Source organism: Myotis lucifugus, unplaced genomic scaffold (assembly GCF_000147115.1).
Source record: "Myotis lucifugus unplaced genomic scaffold, Myoluc2.0 scaffold_50, whole genome shotgun sequence".
Taxonomy (NCBI): Eukaryota; Metazoa; Chordata; class Mammalia; order Chiroptera; family Vespertilionidae; genus Myotis; species Myotis lucifugus.
In genome coordinates this window covers 5,300,597-5,323,139 of record NW_005871098.1, presented here as the reverse complement: position 1 = coordinate 5,323,139, position 22,543 = coordinate 5,300,597, and the positions used below count along the sequence as shown (strand labels likewise).

General features: G+C 39.0%; 1 protein-coding gene across 4 annotated transcripts in view; it reads left to right on the top strand.

Moving 5' to 3' along the window:
• Positions 1 to 22,543, top strand: part of CP (ceruloplasmin) — a 99,683-nt gene that overhangs the window by 44,111 nt on the left and 33,029 nt on the right. For all 4 annotated transcript variants that reach the window (XM_014455784.2, XM_014455783.2, XM_023753752.1 and 1 more), the window contains exons 10-11: positions 10,091 to 10,241; positions 11,854 to 12,066. In XM_014455784.2, the coding sequence (XP_014311270.1) occupies positions 10,091 to 10,241; positions 11,854 to 12,066 (364 nt within the window). The remainder of the gene's footprint in view (positions 1 to 10,090; positions 10,242 to 11,853; positions 12,067 to 22,543) is intronic.

Below are 22,543 nucleotides of genomic sequence, written 5' to 3'. Positions count from 1 at the left end.
TGTTTTTCTCTTGCTGCTTTTAAGATTCTCTCTTTGTCTTTTGCTTTTTGCATTTTAATTATGATGTGTCTTGGTGTGGTCCTCTTTGGATTCCTTTTGTTTGAGGTTCTCTGCGCTTCCTGGACTTGTAAGTCTATTTCTTTCACCAGGTAGGGGAAGTTTCCTGTCATTATTTCTTCAAATAGGTTTTCAATATCTTGCTCTCTCTCTTCCTCTGGTACCCCTATAATTTGGATGTTGGTACGCTTGAAGTTGTCCCAGAGGCTCCTTACACTATCTTCATATTTTTGGATTCTTTTTTCTTTTTGTTTTTCCGGTTGGGTGTTTTTTGCTTCTTCGTACTTCAAATCTTTGACTTGATTCTTGCGATCCTCTAGTCTGCTGTTGGAACTCTGTATAATATTCTTTATTTCAGTCAGTGTATGCTTAATTTCTAGTTGGTCCTTTTTCATAACCTCGAGGGTCTCACTAGATTTCTTGAGGGTCTCACTAAATTTATCAGCGATTTCTAGAAAATTCTTGAGCCGAAACTGGCTTGGCTCAGTGGATAGAGCGTCGGCCTGAGGACTGAAAGGTCCCGGGTTCGATTCCGGTCAAGGGCATGTACCTGGGTTGCGGGCACATCGCCAGTGGGAGATGTGCAGGAGGCAACTGGTCGATGTTTCTCTCTCATCGATGTTTCTTACTCTCTATCTCTCTCCCTTCCTCTCTGTAAAAAATCAATAAAATATATTTAAAAGAAAATTCTTGAAAAACCTTAAAAGTGTGGTTTTGAACTCTATATCCAGTAGTTTGCTTTCCTCCATTTCTTTTATTTGTGACCTGTTTCTTTGTCTCTGCATATTTTATGCTTCCCTGTGTTGATAGAGTAGCTTTCTGTGCTAGGTGTGCTATAGGGCCCAGTGGCTCAGCCTCCCCAATTACCTGAGGTGGACACACTTGGTGCACCCCTTTGTGGGCTTTGTGCACAGTCTTGTTGTAGTTAAGCCTTGATTGTTGTAGGTATCACTGGGAGGAATTGACCTCCAGGCCAGTTAGCTATGAGAATCAGCTGTGTCTGCAGTGGGAGAACTTCTGTGCTGGAGTCACCCTTCTGGGGCAAGACTTGCTTCAGTGGGGCTTTGGTGCTCACTGAATCTGACCCCTGAGTGTGTCTCTTATGGATCTGAAGAGTTGTAATCTTGATGGTCCCACTCTGACCACTGGGTACACTGGCTCTTGGATCTCTAAGGAGGTGCTAATTTAGCCTCTGCCTGAGGCTACCCAGCAGGAGCCCAGCTGTGAAGCAATGCAAGCTGCTGTGGGGCCTTGGGCCTTCTTTTGGAAGTTCTGGGTCTCTCTCACCCAGCTGCAGTTTGTTGGGTAATTTTCAGATTGCAAAGGGCCAGGCCTTTCATGTGCAAAAGCCTCTGCGCACAGCTTGGATGGGGCGAGGTGTCAGGGAATCAACAGGGTGGAGCAAGCAGCTATGGCTGCTCCTCAGTCTTATCCTAAGAGGCCCTGCTTCTCAGTGTCCCAGTAATCTCTGCAAGCACCTCTGAGAGAAAGCTGCCCTCGAGTTTCGACCAATGGCAGACAGTCCAGTTTCTCCCCATATGAGTCTGGGTCCCCAAAGACTCGCCCGGAACTGGAGATTAGAGCAGTCGGGAGCTTGAGACTCCCTCCCGATTGAAAAAGACAACCATGTCCTCAGTTGCCAGCCCTTTCCATGTGCGCCTCAGTACCTCCTCTAAGTCTCAGTGTGCTTTCCTCTTTCCTTCCAGTTGTAGAATTTCCACTCAGCCAGCCTTCCTGTGATTCTGGATGATGTCCGTTTTGTCTCTTAGTTGTATTTTTTAAGTTCTCTTTTTCTTTTTATTTATGTACTTTTTTTTAGAGAGAGAGGAAGGGAGAGGAATAAAGAAATAGAAACATCATCAATTGGCTGCCTCCTGTATGCCCCCCACTGGGGATTGAGCCTGCAACCTGGGCATGTGCCCTGACCAAGAATCAAACTGGTGACCTTTTGGTTCATGGGTGGATGTTCAACCACTGAGTCACTAGCTGGGCAACAAAGACAGCTTTATTTCTTTCTTCCCAATCAGTATACCTTTTTTTTTTCTTGTCTCATTACATTAGCTAAGACTTCCAGTACAACATTAAAAGTAATGGTAAGAGGAGACATCCTTCCCTGGTACCTGATTTTAGTGGAAAAATTTTTAGTTTCACACCATAAAGTCTGATGTTAGCAGTAGTTTTTTTGTGTGTAAATATTTTTTTTAAGTTAAGGAAGTCCTCTTTGCTCTTAGTTTACTGAGAGTTTTTAGTCATAAATGACTGTTGGATTTTGTTAAATTCTTTTTTCCTGCATCTATTTACATGATCATGTGATTATTCTTCTTTAGACTATTGATGTGATGGTTCACATTAACTGATTTTAGAATGTTGGACCAGAATTGCATACCTGGGATAAATCCCACTTGATCATGATATCTATAATAATAAAAGCATAGTATGCTAATTAGACTGGCAGCCAAACGACCTTCCTGAAGACCTTCCAGATGAAGCTGGGGCTGCAAGGGCCAAGCCCCTTGCATGAATTTCCTGCATCAGGCCTCTAATATTGTTATATTTACTAGAGGCCTGGTGCCCAAAAATCTGCACTCGGGAGGGTCCCTCAGCCTGGCCTGTGCCCTCTCGCAGTCTGGGACCCCTTGGGGGATGACCACCTGCTGGCTTAGGCCCACTCCCTGGGGGATCGGGCCTAAGCTGGCAGTCAGACATCAGTCTGGCAGCCCGGGAGCCCTTGGGGGATGTCCACTTGCCAGCAGGGAGCAGGCCTAAGCTGCAGTCGGACATCCTTTGCGCTGTAGAGGAGGCAGGAGAGGCTCCCACCACCACCGCTGTAGTGGCAGCTGTCAGCCTGGCTTGTGGCTGAGCAGAGCTCCCCCTGTGGGAGCACACTGACCACCAGGGGGCAGCTCCTGCTTTGAGCGTCTGCCCCCTGGTGGTCAGTGTGTGTCATAGTGACCAGTCATTCCCAGTCATTCTGCTGTTAGGGTCAATTTGCATATTACCTTTTATTATATAGGATAGAGGCCTGGTGCATGGGTGGGGGCCAGCAGGTTTGCCCTGAAGGGTGTCGTGGATCAGGGTGTGGGTCCTGCTGGGGTGCCTGGCCAGCCTGGGTGAGGGGCTGAGGGCTGTTTTCAGACTGGTCACACCCCCTTCATGGTGGGGGTCCTGCTGGGGTGCCTGGCCAGCCTGGGTGAGGGACTGATGGCTGTTTGCAGGCTGGCCAAGCCCCCCAGCGGGGACCCTCACCCCATTAGGGTGTGGCTGATGGCTGTTTGCAGGTTGGCCACAGCCCCTTCAGGGTGGGGTTCCCCGCTGGAGTGCCTGGCCAGTCTGGGTGAGGAGCTGATGGCTGTTTGCAGGCTGGCAAAAGCCCTTCAGGGTAGGGGTCCTCCCTGGGGTGCCTGGCCAGCCTGGGTGAGGGGCTTAGGGTCATTTTCAGGCTGACCACACCCCCTTCAGGGTGGGGGGTCCTGCTGGGGTGCCTGGCCAGCCTGGATGAGTGGCTGAGGGCTGTTTTCAGGCTGGCCAAGCCCCCAGCAGTGACCCTCACCCCATGAGGATGTGGCCAGCCTGGGTGAGGGGCTGATGGCTGTTTACAGGCTGTCCACAGCCCCCCATTGGGGACCCTCAGCCAATGAGGGTGTCGCCATCCTGGGTGAGGGGCTGATGGCTGTTTGCAGGCTGGCCATGGCCCCCAGCCACCCAAGCTCCCAGTGGAGGCTTGCTGGAAGCAGGTATCTGGGATTTATTTATCTTTTATAATTGAAACTTTGTTGCCTTGAGTGGAGGCCACAGCCGGCCAGGGCAGGTGGGAAGCTTGGCTTCCTCCATCGCCAGGGCAACCAAGCCTCCTGCTTGCTGCAGCTCCGTGGCTGCCAGCCGCCATCTTGGTTGGGTTAATTTGCATATAGTCACTCTGATTGGCTGGTGGGCGTGCCTTGGGTGTAGCGGAGGTGCGGTCAATTTGCATGTTTCTCTTTTATTATATTAGATACATTGTTGAATTTGATTTGCTAATATTTTGGGGTGCATTTTACATCTATATTCCTTAGAGATATATTGGTCTGTAGTTTTCTTGTAATGTCTTTGTCTCATTTTGGTATTAGAACAATTTTGGCCTTTTAGAATGAGAAAACAAGCATTTCCTCTGTTTCTATCCTCTGAAGAAGATTGTATAGAATGCGCATAGTTTCTTCCTTAAATTGTATAGAATGTGCATAATTTCCTCCTTAAATTGTATAGCATGTGCATCATTTCTGCCTTAAATGTTTGATAGAATTCACCAATGAACCCATCTGTGCCTGGTGCTTTCTGTTTTGAACAGTTCTTTAGGAGATATGAGTCTGTTCAGATTGTCTGTTTGTTCTTGTGTGATTTTGGCTAACTGTGTCTTTTACAGAATTTATCCATTTTATCTAAGTTCCCAATTTTATAGGCATATAATTTTTATAGTATTCCTTTATTATCCTTTTAATGTTCATAGGATCAGCAGTGATGTCCCAGGTTTCATTTCTAATATTAGTAATTTGTATTCTCTCTCTTTTTCACTTAGCCTGCTTTGAGGCTTATTGATTTTATCAATATTTTCAAAGAATCACCTTTTAGTTTCATTGATTTTTTTGTATTGAGTTCCTGTTTTCAATGTCATTGAATACTTCTCTAATTCTTATTCTTTTATTTTTTAAATAAACAAATATGTATGTGTATGTGTATTCATATCCTTGCTTTTTGTTTCACTTTACAATATAATCCATAATTCCCTCCCATCTGTAATATATGGAGATATTCCTCATTCATTTTTTACAGTAGCTATTGCTCCATAGTGTAGAAATGCTACAGTTTATATAGCCAGTCTACTATTAGATAGGGGGTTTGGGTTGTTTCCAGTCTATCCTTCTACAAATACAATACAATGGGTAGCCTTATTCATACATCTCTTTGTATTTTTGCCAGCATACCTTTGGGATAAATTCCTAAAAGTGATATTGCTTGGACAAAAGATAAGTACATATACAATTTTACTAGATTTTGCCAAATTTCCTTCCATAAGAATTGTGCTATATTGTATCCTTACCAGGTATATTGTGAGATGATCTGTTTTTCCACAAATTTGGAAATTTTTACTAATCTAATAGGACATAAACAGTATCTCTATAATTTTAATATTTGTTGTTGTTATTGTTACTAGTTATTTGAGCATCTTTTCAAATGGTTAAGAACTATTTTCACTTCTTTTATTTGACTGTTTATATCTATAGCTCATCTTTTTACATGTTTATTTTTCTTCACTGATTTGGAAACTATTAATACATTAGGGGTAGAAACCCTTTGTCTGAGATATTAATTGTAAATATTGTTTTCTTAGTTATTTTTCTTTTGTTTATGAATGTTATTTGCCATGTAAAATTTTTATTTCTATCATCTTTTCCTTTTTCATTTATAGATTTTGTCATAGTTAAGAAAGTTTTTCCATTTCCCAGGTTTTAAAGGAATTCACCCATACTGCCTTCAAGTGCTTGTATGGTTTTATTTTTCACATTTAAATCTCTGTTCCATTTAGAATTTATCCAGGTGTATGGTTGAGAAATGGATCAAATGTATCTTTTTCTATATGACTATCCAGTCATCTCAACACCATTTATTAACTTTTCCTCATTGATTTGAAAGCTGCCTTTATCGGATACCAAAAATTTCATAATACATAGCCCTAACAGGTTTGGCTCAGTGGATAGAGCGTCAGCCTGCAGACTCAAGGGTCCCAGGTTTGATTCCGGTCAAGGGCATGTACCTTGGTTGCGGGCACATCCCCAGTAGGGAGTGTGCAGGAGGCAGCTGATCGATGTTTCTCTCTCATCGGTGTTTCTAACTCTCTATCCCTCTCCCTTCCTCTCTGTAAAAAATCAATAAAATATATTTTAAAAAATTTTTTCATACACAATTCAGTCTTTTTCTTGATTTTCTATTCTAATTCATTCATCTCTATATATCCATGCGCCAATATCATACTATTTTAATTATAGCATCTATATAATATATATAATGACTAGTAGCCATACTTCATTGCACTTCTTTTTCACCACTTTAACAGCTCTTTTTGCTAACTTATTCTTTCTAATGAACCTTATAAAACCTTATCTGGCTCCAGGGGGAAAAAAGCCTAACAGTGTGTGGTTGGGATTGTCTAAATATACAAATTAAATTATGAAAAATAGACATCATTTCTTTTTATTATTGATCTCAGAGAGAGAGAGAAAGGGAGAGGTAAGGAGGAGAGAGAGAGAGAGAGAGAGAGAGAGAGAGAGAGAGAGAGAGAGAGAAACATCGATGTGAAAGAGAAACATTGATCCATTGCCTCCTGCATTCGCCACCCACAACCTGGTTATGTGCCCTGATAGGGAATGAAACTCACACCTTTCAGTGTATGAGATAGATGATGGGTGCTCCAACCAACTGAGCCACACTGGCCAGGGCAGAACAGACATCATTATAAATTTGAGTCACCCTACAGAAGAACATGTTTTTCCATTTATTCAAGTCTACTTTTGTGTTTTTCAGAAGTATTTTATAGCTTCTTTTATATAGGCTTTGGATAATTTTTGTTAAGTTTATATCTGTATTTTTTTATTTGGCTATTATAAATTAAAAATTTTAAAACATGTAACTGAAAGAAAAATGGTTTTCTACCTCTGGATCCCATTCTTTGATCTTGTGCTTACCTTGGGAAAGAATAAAAGGAGACTAATATTTATTGAACTCTTTCCAGGCACTTTCACACATATTACTTCATTTAGCCTTCACAACCCAAGAGGCTAAATATTGTTATCCCCACTTTTTCGAGAGGAGGAACTGGTGAGTTGAGATTTAAAATGTGAGTTTTATCCTCTGCATGTTTCATCATCTTCATTTTGCAAATGAAGGAGTCACTACACAGGAAGGTCTACAGGAGGCAGTAAAAGTTTTCATCCTGGCTTTTTCACTTACCAACCATGTGGCTTCAGATTGGGTACAATATTTGAATAATGTAAAATAGTGCCTTGTTTAGTGTCTGATCTTAATGAAGATAACTTATTATTTTACCACTAAGTATGATATTGTCTATTAGTTGGTATTTTAAATTTTTATTTCTGGCTCACTGAAAACGTTTTTCTATTTAAAATCACTTGAGCGTTAGCCTGCGGACCAAAGGGTCCCAGGTTTGATTCCCGGTCAAGGGCATGTACCTTGGTTGCAGGCTCCTCCCGGCCCAGACCCTGGTCCGGGGCGTGCAGGAGGCAACCAATCGATGTGTTTCTCTCACATTGATATTTCTATCTGTCTTTCCCTCTCTCTTTCACTCTCTCTCTAAACATCAATGGAAAAAATATCCTCAGGTGAGGATTAAAAAACAAAAAAGTAAAAAAAAAAATCACTTGAGCTGCTCAGAAAACGTCCTGTGTTAGGCACAGAATTCATTGCTAAAGAAGACAGGTCAGTTTCCTGTTCTAATTGTGTTTATATTGTAATGTGTGGTGTAGCAGAGAAGTGGGAGGGATGGGTGTGAAGGGGTGGGAAAGAGAGAAGATAAGCAAACACAAAAAAATGGAAATAGATAACTTCAGAAAGTGACAAGAGTTTTAAAAAACAAAATAGGGTAATATCATAGTAAATAGAATTTCTAGTTTAGATAAAGTGGAGGTAATATTCGGGGTAAGATTTAAATTTTATGGAGCAGTCTTGCAAAGATCTGGGGGGAAAACAAAGGACTAGTGCCAGCATGTCAAATTTCATAAGAATTTATTTTTAGATTTTCTTGAAATTATTTTTTAAATTAATAAAATAAAAAAGATATATTAAACGTATTTTTTTTCTCCTTTACCTTATAAGTGTAACAACTACATTAAGGATTTCCTAATGTTGAACTATCCTTGCACTTCTGCAAAAAGACATTGCTTAATTATGGTGTGTTTTTCCCCCCAATATATCTGTGTTGAATTTGGATAGTGTTTATTTAGTTATTTATTTATTTATTATTTATTTATTTATTTTTAATCTTTATTGTTGTAAATATTATAGATGTCCCCTTTTATCCCCATTGACCTCTTCTAGCCCACACCCACCCCCCACTCCAGGCCTTCACTACACTATTGTCTGTGTCCATGGTTTATGCATATATGATAGTGTTTTATTTAGAATTTCTCATCTAGGCTATAAGTGATACCAGTTTAAATTTTGTGTTCATTTTCAGGCATTATATCATGGTTATACTATCTTCATTAAATAAATTGGGAAGATCCTTATGTTTTTAATATTTTGGAAGAGTTTAAATAGATAGGAACCCATCTGCTACTTAGAAATTTTTGACTTTGTGACTTTTAAGAAGTAGTTAGTTATGTTATTTATGTTTTAATCACTGTTTTTATTTCACCCATGGATATTGGTATATTCTGGTACCTCCTTCTAAGTCACCTGATCACATTTATTGTACACAGTGGTCTTTATTTATCTTTCATACATGTGATTATATTCTGTTCTCATTTCCCATGTGGAATATTTGGAATCTCAATTTTTTTGTTAGACTCGCCAGAGGTTTGTGTATTTTATTAGTCTTTACAAAGACTACATTTTCAGGTATAGCTATTTTAATGTTCTAATTTATTAATTTCTGTGTTGTCTTATTAAATTTTCTTTTTATAATTTTATGTTTCTAAAATATTTAGATATTTATTTTTATTTGGTTTTGTTAAAATAAAAAGTACTTCAGACTCTCAGTTTATATGTTTAGTTATATTCCATACATTATAACTCATGGTGTTCTCATGGACGTTATTTACTACATATGTAATAATTCATTTTTGTTTCCTCTTTGATCTAAGAGTTATTTGGATTAAATATGATCTTTCTAAGTTTTTTAGTTTTTTTGTCCTTTTATTAGTAATTTTTAGTTATATTTCATTAAAATCAGAAAATGTGACCTGTAAACTTCCACTTAATTTTTCTCTGCAGATTAGAATATAAAGTGATTGTAGTGGTCCCCTGTTGGAAACCTCACACATCTGAAAATCTTTTTATTGTTCTTTGCCTGATACAGAATTTTCGTAACATAATCTTTCCCCCCACAAAAACACAAATACTACTCCATCTTCCTCTGACATTTATTGTAATAGAGAAGTCCAATGATTTCCACTATTATTTATTATCATTATGTCTCTCCTTCTATAACTTGTCTTTAAAATCATTGCTATGTGTATATTTTTCATCTTTTCTTCTGATTTATGTGAGCTTTTTAAAGATCATCTCCATTATTGATTTTCTGTAGGATCTAACCTCAGATCTCTGCTTTAGTTGAATTTTTAAAATTTGATAATTATGTTTTTGATCTGAAAACAATCTCAGGAGAAAGACATGCAATCATCTCTGAAATTTTCTCTTTTGCGAGGCAGTGACTTGTTCTTAGAGGCTCATATGCTTTGATTACTTAGATTGACTGCCTTCTTCTGAACTACTGAATCATTTCATAGACCAGATAGCATTTCTGCTTCCTTATTTTTCACCAGGGATGGGGGAACAGGAGTAAGAGTGCTTGTTCAGATGCCTTGAGGTTATGAAAATTCCTGTTCCAATTTATCTGGCAGGCTATTTTCCTTAAGATGATGCTTCCCTCTAACTGCTTCCTCCTACTCTGCCTTACAGGATTCTTCATTTTCATGAATGCAGATGGCACTTTCCCTGATTTCTAGCACAGGCACATGTCCCCCTACCCCATTTGAACAATTGTTTTTGGTGGGTTCAATGAGTATCTGCAGAGCTGGCAGGAAGATAAGGAGAAGAGAGTCAGAACTTTTAAATACAGCGAAAGGCTTAGGTTATCATGTTGAACCAAAATTCCACTACACAGATACTAAGGAAAAATCTAGTGGTCAACTGGATGATTCTGTGAGTGCATTTACAAAGAGGAATGGAAACTTCTGTTCTTCAAAAATAGTGTTGTGTACATGGGAGTCTTTCTGCTTTACTTCTTCTGCCTTCACCTTATTGTTCTTGTTTTTATTTACAGAAAGATGTAGACAAGGAGTTCTATTTGTTCCCTATAGTGTTTGATGAGAATGAGAGTTTGCTCTTGGATGATAATATAAAAATGTTTACAAGTGCATCTGATCAGGTGGATAAAGAAGACGCAGAATTTCAGGAATCTAATAAGATGCACTGTAAGTACTGCCTCATCCACCAATGCTTCAAGTTATTTCAGTGTTGCACATGGAATGCTTTTAATTATACCAAAATTCCAATAGCTTTGCCTATTGTTCAATTTTCAATAAACAAATATAGTGAGGGTAATATCACTGATTATTTAATGTATTGTTCAGTTACTCCTCATCTCACTTAATTCAGGATAAAACATACAAAATATGTCGATTAGATGCATGTTGCTTAGTATGTGATCAGCATCATGCAGTGTTTCTTAGAAATGCAAATTCTTAGGCCCCAACCCTGACCTACTGAATCATAAATTCTGGGTGTGGGGACAGCAATCTATGCTTAACACACCCTCCAGGTGATTCTGATCTATGTTCAAGTTTTGAGAACTGCTGATGAGATGCTTTTCTCATCTGTGGCTTAAGAATGACAGGCTCATTATATTATTTAATATGAAGAAAGATATGGTCTCTGCTCTTAATAAACTTCAATAATTCTCACCCTTGACTACACATTAGAATCAACTGGGAGCTTTTAAAAACTATTAAAGCTATTTTTTTAAATGCTCAGGACAACCTCCAGAGCATCGGTTCTCAACCTATGGGTCGAGACCCCTTTGGGGGTCGAACGACCCTTTCACAGGGGTCGCCTAAGAACATTGGAAAACACATATATAATTACATATTGTTTTTGTGATTAATCACTATGCTTTAATTATGTTCAATTTGTAACAATGAAAATACATCCTGCATATCAGATATTTACATTATGATTCATAACAGTAGCAAAATTACGTTATGAAGTAGCAACGAAAATAATTTTATGGTTGGGGGTCACCACAACATGAGGAACTGTATTAAAGGATCGCGGCATTAGGAAGGTTGAGAACCACTGCTCCAGAGGTTTTTATTTAATTGAAATCTGGCATCAGATTTATTTTTAGCTCCCAGTGTAATTCTAGAATGCAGTTAGGGTTCAGAAATAGTGAGCTAATTGTTTAAAAAACAAAACAAAACACCACACCACTAATGGACAACATGTGAAAATGATTGTAGCAAGAAGAAAAAAATGTAAAGTTGTTCTATAAATTTTTTTACAAATAGGATTGATACTAGTTACATTACTCACTATCTTTAAAATAATCCTTTTGATTTAGCATTTTTGCATTCTGGAGGAGCCAAAGATATTATCTATCGAAAACAGCAGTGAGAGAAAACTTCCTGCAAATATTCTGCCCTATTAATTCAAGAGAAATCATAGAATTTTCCATCTAGAACAACAAACCCATTCCCAGTCTACAGTGCCCAGGAAGAGGTGGTATTTCTCATATACTTAGGTGGTCACAATATTACCCTTGAGAGAACTGAAAAGTGGCTAGCTTGGAAGAACAGTAAGATTCCTAGGGCACAGAACTCTGAGAACACTGCATTTAGCTCTGCTCCTTTCTGCTCTCGAGGGAACATCAAGAAATTGCAATGCCACTGCTGACACAGAAAGGAGTAGAGAGGCCAGAATGGGTCTTTTAAAAATAAAATAAAGTTGGCTCTGGAAAGTCTAGGAGGTTGTCATGTAGTAGGACATGAGGTAAACCACTTTCAAAATGTTGTTTTTCACCTTTTACAGCCATGAATGGATTTATGTATGGGAATCAGCCTGGTCTCAATATGAGCAAAGGAGATTTGGTCACATGGTACTTATTCAGTGCTGGAAATGAGGCTGATGTACACGGGATTTACTTCTCAGGAAACACGTATCTGTCAAGAGAAGAAAGGAGGGACACAGCAAACCTCTTCCCTCAAACAAGTCTCACACTCACCATGCAGCCTGATACTGAAGGTGTATTTCTTTAAAGTCAAGACAAGTCTCTATTGGATCAATTCCTGAGGTTTTGATTTATAATCCTGTGGTGGGTGATAAACTCATCCCTTCCCCAAGCTTCCCAAGTACCATTCCTTCCCTTGGAAGAGCAAGACTAGGCAACTCCCTGCTATATGCCAAACAGGTCCACTTCCTGTTTGTGGGTGGGAGGGAAGTGAGTGACAAAAGAATAGACTGGGATGTCTCCCATTTCCACAAAGCAGAATCCTTAACACATTCTACTTTTATATTATGGTTCTTTTAAAGATAGCTGGTGTAACCAAACCCAAGTTTAGCTTCCTAATGCAACAAAAGCCAAACTTGTGAGAAAGGTGCTGGTGAAAAAGAAAGCACTATATTTAAGTATTAGCCCCTTGAGAAGATGGGGACTGTTTTTTTAAATTTCTTTATTGATTAAGTTATTATATAAGTGTCCATTACCCCCTATCCCGCTGACTCATGCCCTCACCCCCCTGTTGTCTGTGTCCATTGGTTAGGCCTATATACTAGCATATAAGTCCTTTGGTTGATCTCTCCCCCTTACACCCAACCTCCCCTACCTTCCTTCTGAGGTTTGATCTGATCGATGCTTCTCTGTCTCTGGATCTGTTTTTGTTCATCAGTTTATGTTGTTCATTACATTCCACAAATGAGTGAGATCATGAAATATTTATCTTTCTCTGACTGGCTTATTTCACTTAGCATAATGCTCTCCAGTTCCATCCATGCTGTTGCAAATGGTAAGAATTCCTTCTTTTTTACCCCAGCATAGTATTCCATTGTGTAGATATACCACAGTTTTTTAATACACTCATCTACTGATGGGCACTTAGGCTGTTTCCAAATCTTAGCTATGGTGAGTTGTGCAACTATGAACATAGGGGTGCATATATCCTTCCTAACTGGTGTTTCTAGTTTCTTGGGATATATTCCTAGAAGTGGGATCACTGGGTCAAATGGGAGTTCCATTTTTAGTTTTTTGAGGAAACTCCATACTGTTCTCCACAGTGGCTGCACCCGTCTGCATTCCCACCAGCAGTGCACGAGGGTTCCTTTTTCTCCACATGCTTGCCAGCACTTGTCCTTTGTTGATTTGTTGATGATAGCCATTTTGACAGGTGTGAGATGGTATTGCATTGTAGTTTTAATTTGCATCTCTCAGATGATTAGTGACTTTGAGCATGTTTTCATATGTCTTTTGGCCTTTCTTCTGTCTTCTTTCAAAAAGTACCTATTTAGGTCTGTTGCCCATTTTTTGATTGGGTTGTTTATCTTCCTTTTGTTAAGTTGTATGAGTTCCCTGTAAATGTTGGAGATTAAAGCCTTATCAGTGATAACATTTGCAAATATGTTCTCCCATGCAGTGGGCTTTCTTGTTGTTTCATTTATGGTTTCTTTTGCTGTACAAAAGCTTTTTATTTTGATGTAGTACCATTTGTTTATTTTCTCTTTAGTTTCCATTGCCCTAGGAGCAGTATCAGTGAAGAAATTCCTTCAGCATATGTCTGAGATTTTGCTGCCTGTGGATTCCTCTAGTATTTTTATGGTATCCCATCTTATGTTTAAGTCCTTTATCCATTTTGAGTTTATCTTTGTGTATGGTGTAAGTTGGTGGTCTAGTTTCATTTTTTTTGCATGTATCTGTCCAATTTTCCCAACACCATTTATTGAAGAGGCTGTCTTGACTCCATTGTAAGTTCATGCCTCCTTTGTCGAATATTAATTGAGCATAGTGGTTTGGGTCGATTTCTGGGTTCTCTATTCTATTTCATTGATCTATATGTCTGTTCTTGTGCCAGTACCAGGCTGTTTTGAGAACAGTGGCTTTGTAATACAGCTTGATATCTGGTGTTGAGATCCCACCTACTTTGTTCTTCTTTCTCAAGGAGATGAGGACTTTTGTCCCAAACCCCTCTTAACAACTCTGGTCAAGCTAACAAATTCTATAGGGCTGAAAGAGGGGAGAGAAAACTGTGGACGTGTATGATATGTAGGATGTAAAGGACGTCTTCCCATAGGCTTTGATATGGATCTTTATGGTGACCATTCTTGAGTTGGCTATCTGGTCTTTTTGTCTGCTGAGTTCCTATGAGTGAGTGGTTGGCATCAGCTGGGTCTTGAGACCAGGCTGCTTCCTAAGTTTGCATAGGAATGGAAAATCCTGAACTATAAAGTATATTTTAAAACTTTTAACATGTAAGCACTAGTTTCAAGAGAAAAATCAGGTCACAGTAGTAAATTGGGTTTAACACTTACTCAGATTAATAAGGGTTGCTTTATATAGATTTTTTTAATGTTTTTCTTGTTCATTCTTATTTTTTAATTAAATCTTTATTGTTGAAAGAATTACAAATGTCCGTTTTTTTCCCCCTTGAACCATTCTAGCCTGCCTCGACACCCTACCCCAGGCCTTCACCACCCTATTATCTGTATCCATAGGTTATGCATATATGCAAGTTCTTAGGTTGACCTCCTCCTACCTACCACCCTCTCCCACCTTCCCTCTGAGATTCCACAGTCTGTTCTATACTTCCATGTCTCTAGACCTATTTTTGTTCATCAGTTTATTGTTTTCATTAGATTCCACACATGAGTGAGATCATGGGATACTTATCTTTCTCTGACTTGCTTATTTCGCTTAGCATAATACTCTGCAGGTCCATCCATGCTGTCTTAAAGGGTAAGAGATCCTTCTTTTTTACTGTTGCATAGTATTCCATAGTGTAAATGTACCACAGCTTTTTTATCCACTCATCTACTAATGGGCACTTGGGCTGTTCTTGTGCCAGTACCAGATGTTAGCTATTGTAAATTGTGCTGCTATGAACATTGGGGTAAATACATTCTTTCTGATAGGTGTTTCAGGTCTCTTAGGATATATTCTTAGAAGTGGGATCACTGGGTCAAATGGCATTCCATATTTAATTTTTTGAGAGAACTGCATACTGTTTTCCCACCAGCAGTGTACTAGTGTTCCCTTTTCTCCACATCCTCACCAGCACTTGTCACTTGTTGATTGGTTGATGGTAGCTTTCTGTCAGGTATGAGCTGATACCTCATTGTCATTATATTTTGCATCTCTCTGATGGTCAGTGGCTTTGAGCATTTTTCATATGTCTCTTGGCCATCTGTATGTCTGCTTTGGAGAAGTGTCTATTTAGGTCCTTTTCTTATTTTTTAATTGGATTATTTGTCTTTCTTTTGTTAACTTGTATGAGTTCCTTTTATATTTTGGATATCAGCTGTATCTTTGCCAAATATGTCCTCCTATAGAATGGGCTCCCTTTTCATTTTGTTGATGGTTTCTTTTTATTTTGATGTACTTCCATTAGTTTATTTTCTCCTTAGTTTCCTTTGCCCTAGGAAATGTATCTATAAACATGTTACTATAAGAGATGTCTGAGATTTTGATGCTTTTGGTTTTTTCTAGGATTTTTATGGTTTCATGGCTTACATTTAAGTCTTTTATCCATTTTGAGTTTATTCTTGTGTATGATGTAAGTTAGTGGTCTAATTTCTTTTTCTTTTTTTGCATGTGTCAGTCCAATTTTCCCAATACCATTTATTGAAGACTTTCTTGACTCCATTGTATATTCTTGCCTTCTTTGTCAAATATAAATTGAGTATAATGTCTTGGGTCAATTTCTGGGGTCTTTGTTCTGTACCATTGATCTATATGCCTGTTCTTGTGCCAGTACCAGGCTGTTTTGAGTACAGTGGCTTTGTAGTATAACTTAATATCTGGTATTGTGATCCATCCAAATTTGTTCTTCTTTCTCAAGATTGCTGAGGCTATTTGGGATCTTCTTTTTTTCCATATAAATTTTTGGAGTATTCTAGATCTGTGAAATATGCTGTTGGTATTTTAATAGGGATTGCATTGAATCTGTAGATTGCTTTGGGTAGGATGGACATTTTAATGATGTTAATTCTACCTATTCATGAACATGGTATATTCTTCCACTTGTTTATATCTCTATCTCTTTTTTCAATGTCCAATAGTTGAGTACAAGTCTTTTACCTCCCTGGTTAAGTTTATTCCTAAATATCTTAATGTTTTTGTTGCAATGATAAAGGGCATTGTTTATTTAGTTTCTGAGAATTCATTATTGGTGTATAAAAATGCCATTGATTTCTGGGTGTTAATTTTGTAACTTGCTACATTGCCAAATTCATTTATTAGATCTAGTAGCTTTTGGGTGGAGTCTTTAGGGTCTTCTATGTACAATATCATGCCATCTGTGAATAATGACAGTTTTACTTCCTCCTTTCCAATTTGGATGCCTTTTATTTTTTCTTCTTGTCTGATCACTGTGGCTAGGACTTCCAGTACTATTTTGAATAAGAATGGTGAGAGTGGGCATCCCTGTCTTGTTTCTGTTCTTAGGGGAAATAGTTTTAGTTTTTGCCCGTTGAGTAAGATGTTGACTGTAGGTTTGTCATATATGGCCTTTATTCTGTTGAGATATGATCCCTCTACTCCCACTTTGCTGAGCTTTTTTATCAAAACTGGGTGTTGGATTTTGTTGAATGCTTTTCTGCATCTATTGATATGATCATGTGATTTTTGTCTTTCAATTTTTTTCTGTAATGTATCACGTTTATTGATTTGAGAATTTGTACCAGCCTTGCATCCCTGGAATAAATCCCACTTGGTCATGATGTATGTTTTTTTTAAATATGTTGCTGGATCTGCTTTGCTTATATGTTGTTGAGGATTTTAGCATCTATGTTCATCGAGGATATTGGCCTATAATTTTCTTTCTTTATAGTGTCTTTATCTGGTTTTGGAATTAGGATAAAGTTAGCCTCATAAAAAGCTTGAAAGTGTTCCTTTCTCTTACATTTTTTTTCAAATAGTTTAAGGAGTAGAGATGTTATTTCTTCTTTTGAAAGTTTGGTAAAACTCTCACTGCCCTGTGAAGCCATCTGGGAGTTTTTTTATTACAGCTTTTATTTCATCAGTTGTTATTGGCCTATTCAGGTTTTCTGATTCTTCCTGATTTAGTTTTGGGAGATTGTATTTTTCTAGGAATTTGTCCATTTCCTTCACATTGTCCAGCTTATTGGCATATAGTTGTTCATAGTATTTTCTTACAATCCTTTGTATTTCTGTGGTGTCAGTTGTTACTTTCCACCTTCATTTCTAATGTTTTTTGGGGGGTGGGGGGTCCTCACTCTTTGCTTCTTTTTTTTAATTAAATCTTTATTGTTCAGATTATTACAGTTGTTCCTCTTTTTCCCCCCCATAGCTCCCCTCCACCCAGTTCCCACCCCACCATCTGCCCTTACCCCCCCCCACTGTCCTCATCCATAGGTGTACGATTTTTGTCCAGTCTCTTCCCTCACCCCCCACACCCCTTTCCCCCGAGAATAGTCAGTCCACTCTCTTTCTATGCCCCTGATTCTATTATATTCACCAGTTTATTCTGTCCATCATATTATTTATTCCCTTGATTTTTAGATTCACTTGTTGATAGATGTGTATTTGCTGTTCATAATTTGTATCTTTACTTTTTTCTTCTTCTTCCTCTTCTTAAAGGATACCTTTCAGCATTTCATATAATACTGGTTTGGTGGTGATGAACTCTTTTAGCTTTTTCTTATCTGTGAAGCTCTTTATCTGACCTTCAATTCTGAATGATAGCTTTGCTGGGTAAAGTAATCTTGGTTGTAGGTTCTTGCTATTCATCACTTTGAATATTTCTTGTCACTCCCTTCTGGCCTGCATAGTTTCTGTTGAGAAGTCAGCTGACAGTCATATGGGTACTCCCTTGTAGGTAACTGACTGTTTTTCTCTTGCTGCTTTTAAGATTTTCTCTTTGTCTTTTGCTCTTGGCATTTTAATTATGATGTATCTTGGTGTGGTCCTCTTTGGATTCCTTTTGTTTGAGGTTCTCTGCGCTTCCTGGACTTGTAAGTCTATTTCTTTCACCAGGTAGGGGAAGTTTCCTGTCATTATTTCTTCAAATAGGTTTTCAATATCTTGCTCTCTCTCTTCCTCTGGCACCCCTATAATTTGGATGTTGGTACGCTTGAAGTTGTCCCAGAGGCTCCTTACACTACCTTCATATTTTTGGATTCTTTTTTCTTTTTGTTTTTCTGGTTGGGTGTTTTTTGCTTCTTCATATTTCAAATCTTTGACTTGATTCTTGCGATCCTCTAGTCTGCTGTTGGAATTCTGTATAATATTCTTTATTTCAGTCAGTGTATGCTTAATTTCTAGTTGGTCCTTTTTCATAACCTCGAAGGTCTCACTAAATTTATGGGCGGTTTCTAGAAAATTCTTGAAAAACCTTAAAAGTGTGGTTTTGAACTCTATATCCTGTAGTTTGCTTTCCTCCATTTCTGTCATTTATGACCTGTTTCTTAGTCTCCGCATTTTTTATGCTTCCCTGTGTTGATAGAGTGGCTTTGTGTGCTAGGTGTCCTATAGGGCCCAGTGGCTCAGCCTCCCCAATTACCTGAGGTGGACACACTTGGTGCACCCCTTTGTGGGCCTTGTGCACAGTCTTGTTGTGGTTAAGACTTGATTGCTGTAGGTATCACTGGGAGAAATTGACCTCCAGGCCCATTGGCTGTGAGAATCAGCTGTGTCTGCAGTGGGAGAACTTCTGTGCTGGAGTCACCCTTCTGGGGCAAGACTTTCTTCAGTGGGGCTTTGGTGCTCACTGAGTCTACCCCCTGAGTGTGTCCCTTATGGATCTGAAGAGTTGTAATCTGGATGGTCCCACTCTGACCACTGGGTACACTGGCTCTTGGATCTCTAAGGAGGTGCTAATTTAGCCTCTGCCTGAGGCTACCCAGCAGGAGCTATGGAGAGATCTGCAGATTCCTCTTCTTTGTTTGGGGTTTGGAGGTGCCCAGATGAGGCCCAGCTATGAAGCAATGCAAGCTGCTGTGGGGCCTTGGGCCTTCTTTTGGATGTTCTGGGTCTCTCTGACCCAGCTGCAGTTTGTTGGGTAATTTTCAGATTGCAAAGGGCCAGGCCTTTCATATGCAAAAGCCTCTGCGCACAGCTTGGGTGGGGCAGGGTCTCAGGGAATCAACAGGGTGGAGCAAACAGCTATGGCTGATCCTCAGTCCTACCCTAAGAAGCCCAGCGTCTCAGTGTCCCGCGGTAATCGCTTCAAGCACCTCTGAGAGAAAGCTGACCTCGAGTTCCGACCAATGCCAGACAGTCCATTTTCTCCCCATATGAGTCTGGGTCCCCAGAGACTCGCCCGGAACTGGAGTTTAGAGCAGTTGGGAGCTTGAGACTCCCTCCCGATTGAAAAAGACAACCATGTCCTCAGTTGCCAGCCCTTTCCATGTGCGCCTCAGTACCTCCTCTAAGTCTCAGTGTGCTTTTCTCTTTCCTTCTAGTTGTAGAATTTCCACTCAGCCAGCCTTCCTGTGGTTCTTGATGATGTCCATTTTGTCTTTTAGTTGTATTTTTGAAGTGGTTGTGTGAGGCAGCAATTTCCGGTATTTACCTATGCCACCATCTTGGTTTCTCCATCTCTTTGCTTCTTGATGAATCTGGCTAACAGTTCATCAATCTTGTTTATTTTTTTTTTTTCAAAGAACCAGTTCTTGGTTTCATTGATGTTTTGTATTGTTTGTAGGTGTTTGGTTTTTTTTAATCTCTATGTCATTTATTTCTGCTCTAATCTTTATTATTTCCTTCCTTCTACTTACTCTGGGATTTTCTTTTTGTTCTCTAATTCTTTCAGTTGTAGAGTTAAATAATTATTAATTTTTCTTGTTTTTTGAGGTAGGCCTGTAGTGCTATGAACTTCCCTCTCAGGAATACATTTGCTGTGTCCCAGAGATTTTGGATTGTTATGTGTTCATTTTCATTTGTTTCCTGGAAGTTTTTTTTATTTCGTTCTGATCTCATTAGTAACTCATTCATTGTTTAATAACATGCTAGTTAGCCTCCATGTGTTTGAATGTTTTGGGGTGTTTTTACTGTAGTTGATTTCTAGTTTCATTCCATTATGATCTGAGAAGATACTTGATATGATTTCAGTCTCCTTGAACTTGTAGAGACTTGTTTTATGTCCTAACATGAGATCTCATGTGCACTTGATAAGGATATATATTCTGCTGCTTTGGAGTGAAATGTTCTACAAATGTCAATTAAATCCATCTGATCCACTGTGTCATTTAGAGTCACTGTTTCCTTGTTAGTTTTTAATCTGGAAGCTCTATCCAGCGAAATCAGCAGAGTGTTAATGTCCCTCACTATGACTGTGTTGCTGTCGATCTCTCCCATAATGTCTTCTAGAAGTTGTGGGGTTTTTTTTTTTGTTTTTTTTTTTTACATATTTAGGTGTTCCTATATTGGGTGCATATATATTTACCAGAGTTATATCCTCTTGTTGAATCAATCCCTTTATTATTATATAGTGACCTTTGTTGTCTCTTGTGATGGCCTTCATTTTGAAATCTATTTTGTCAGATATGAGTATTACTACACCAGGTTTTTTATATTTCCATTTGCATAGAAAATTTTTCCCATCCCTTCACTCTCATCCTGTATGAGTCTTTTGTTCTGAAGTGGGTCTCTTGTAGACAGCATAGAATTGGGTCACGATTTTGTATCCATTCAGCTACTCTATATCTTTTGATTGGAGCATTTAATACATTTACATTTAAGGTTATTATTGATAGGTACTTATTTATTGCCATTTTAATTCTGTATGCCTAGTATGTTTCTCTCTGGTATATTTCTTCTTCTCATTAGCATTTCTACAGTGCCTTTTTGGTGGTGGTAAACTCCTTTAGCCATCTTTTTGTCTGGGAACCTCTTTATTTCACCATCTATTTTAAATGATAGACTTGCTGGATATAGTAATCTTGGTTTCAGATCCTTTCTTTTCATTGCCTTAAATACTTCATGCCATTCTTTCCTGGCCTGTAGAGTTTCTGATGAGAAATCAGCTGACAGCCTTATCCGAGCTCCTTTGTAAGTAACAAATTGATTTTCTCTTGCTGCCTTTAAAATTCTGTCTTTAATTTTTGGCATTTTAATTATGATGTGTCTGGGTGAGAACTTGTTTGGGTTCTTCTGCTTGGTACTCTCTATGCCTCCTGGACTTGTGTGACTGTTTCCTTCACTTGGTTAGGGAAGTTTTCTCCCATTATTTCTTCAAACATGTTCCCTATCTCCTGCTTACTTTCTTCTCCCCTGGCATTCCTATAATGTGAATATTGTTACATTTCATGGTGTCTCACAGCTCTCTTAAGCTGTCCTCCTATTTTTTAATTGTTTTATTTTTTATTTTTGGTCCTTTACTTTTTGGTTCTTTTCTTTTTTCTTTTTTTTCCTTTTTGATTGAGTGAGTTTTTCCTATCCGTCTTCTAATTCACTGATCCAATTCTTGGCTTCTGCTAATCTGCTGTGTATTCCTTACAATGTGTTATTAGTGCTATGTCATTCTTTATCTCTTTCTGGTATTTTTTCATAGTTACTAAATCTTTTCTCATGCTGTTGAGCTTCTTTGCCATCATTATGCTGAACTCCATATCAGATAAATTTCTTATCTCCATTTTGTTTACCTCTTCTTGAGAATTCTCTTGTTCTTTTATTTGAGGTTTTTGTTTGTTTATTTTTTGTCTCCCCATTTTACTACCTATTTGGGTTTGTGTCATGTATTAGGTTGATCTGCTATGATTCCCAATCTCTAGTGCAGACACTGTTTCTGAGTGGCCCTTAGTATCCTGTTTGGGCTATCAAAAATCTATAGCTTATGGCTCCCTCTGCTGGGGCTGGGTACCTTTGGAAATAACCGAGATGTCCACCAGGGTCTGCTTTTCCTATTCCCAGGCCCAGAAGGAAATCAGGCAAACACTCTAAGCCTCCAGAGATCTGCCTCTGCTTTCAGTCCAATTTACAGTTTGATTAGCCTCAGGCTATGGACCACAGTTCTTCCAATAGGAGTAACTGCCTTCCCTTCAGGCAAAAACCACCTGGATAGCAAAGGTCCTCTCACAGTGTGATGGAATGACTCAGCACAGGAAAGCAGGGTGGTTGCCCTTTGAGCTCCAATCCCAGAGCCCCCAACCCTGTACTCTCCTCACATAGCTCCAGTCTTCTCTGCCCTCCATCTGCCAGAGCCCAAGGTGAGTGGCTGCACACAATTTTTTTTTTTTGGCCCTTTAAGAAAGTGCCTGCATTTCCAGCCATCTCTCACTGGTGGACAGTAACCCTACTGCTTTTCACAGCCAGACATTCAGTGGGCACTTTTATCAGTTTTGATTCTCGGGGTTATCATGCCCAGCTTCAGGTTTAGAACCCAGGGTTCTCAGTAGGAACCCCCCACAGCTGAGATATCCCTCCAGGCCTTCAGCTGCTGTTTGTGGGAGCTCAGCCAGCCCTTTTGTGCCTCCGCAGTTCCTACTAGTCTCTATGGGGTCTCCACTTTCCATCCTTGGTTATCATGGTTCTCTCCAGCTAGTCTTCAATTGA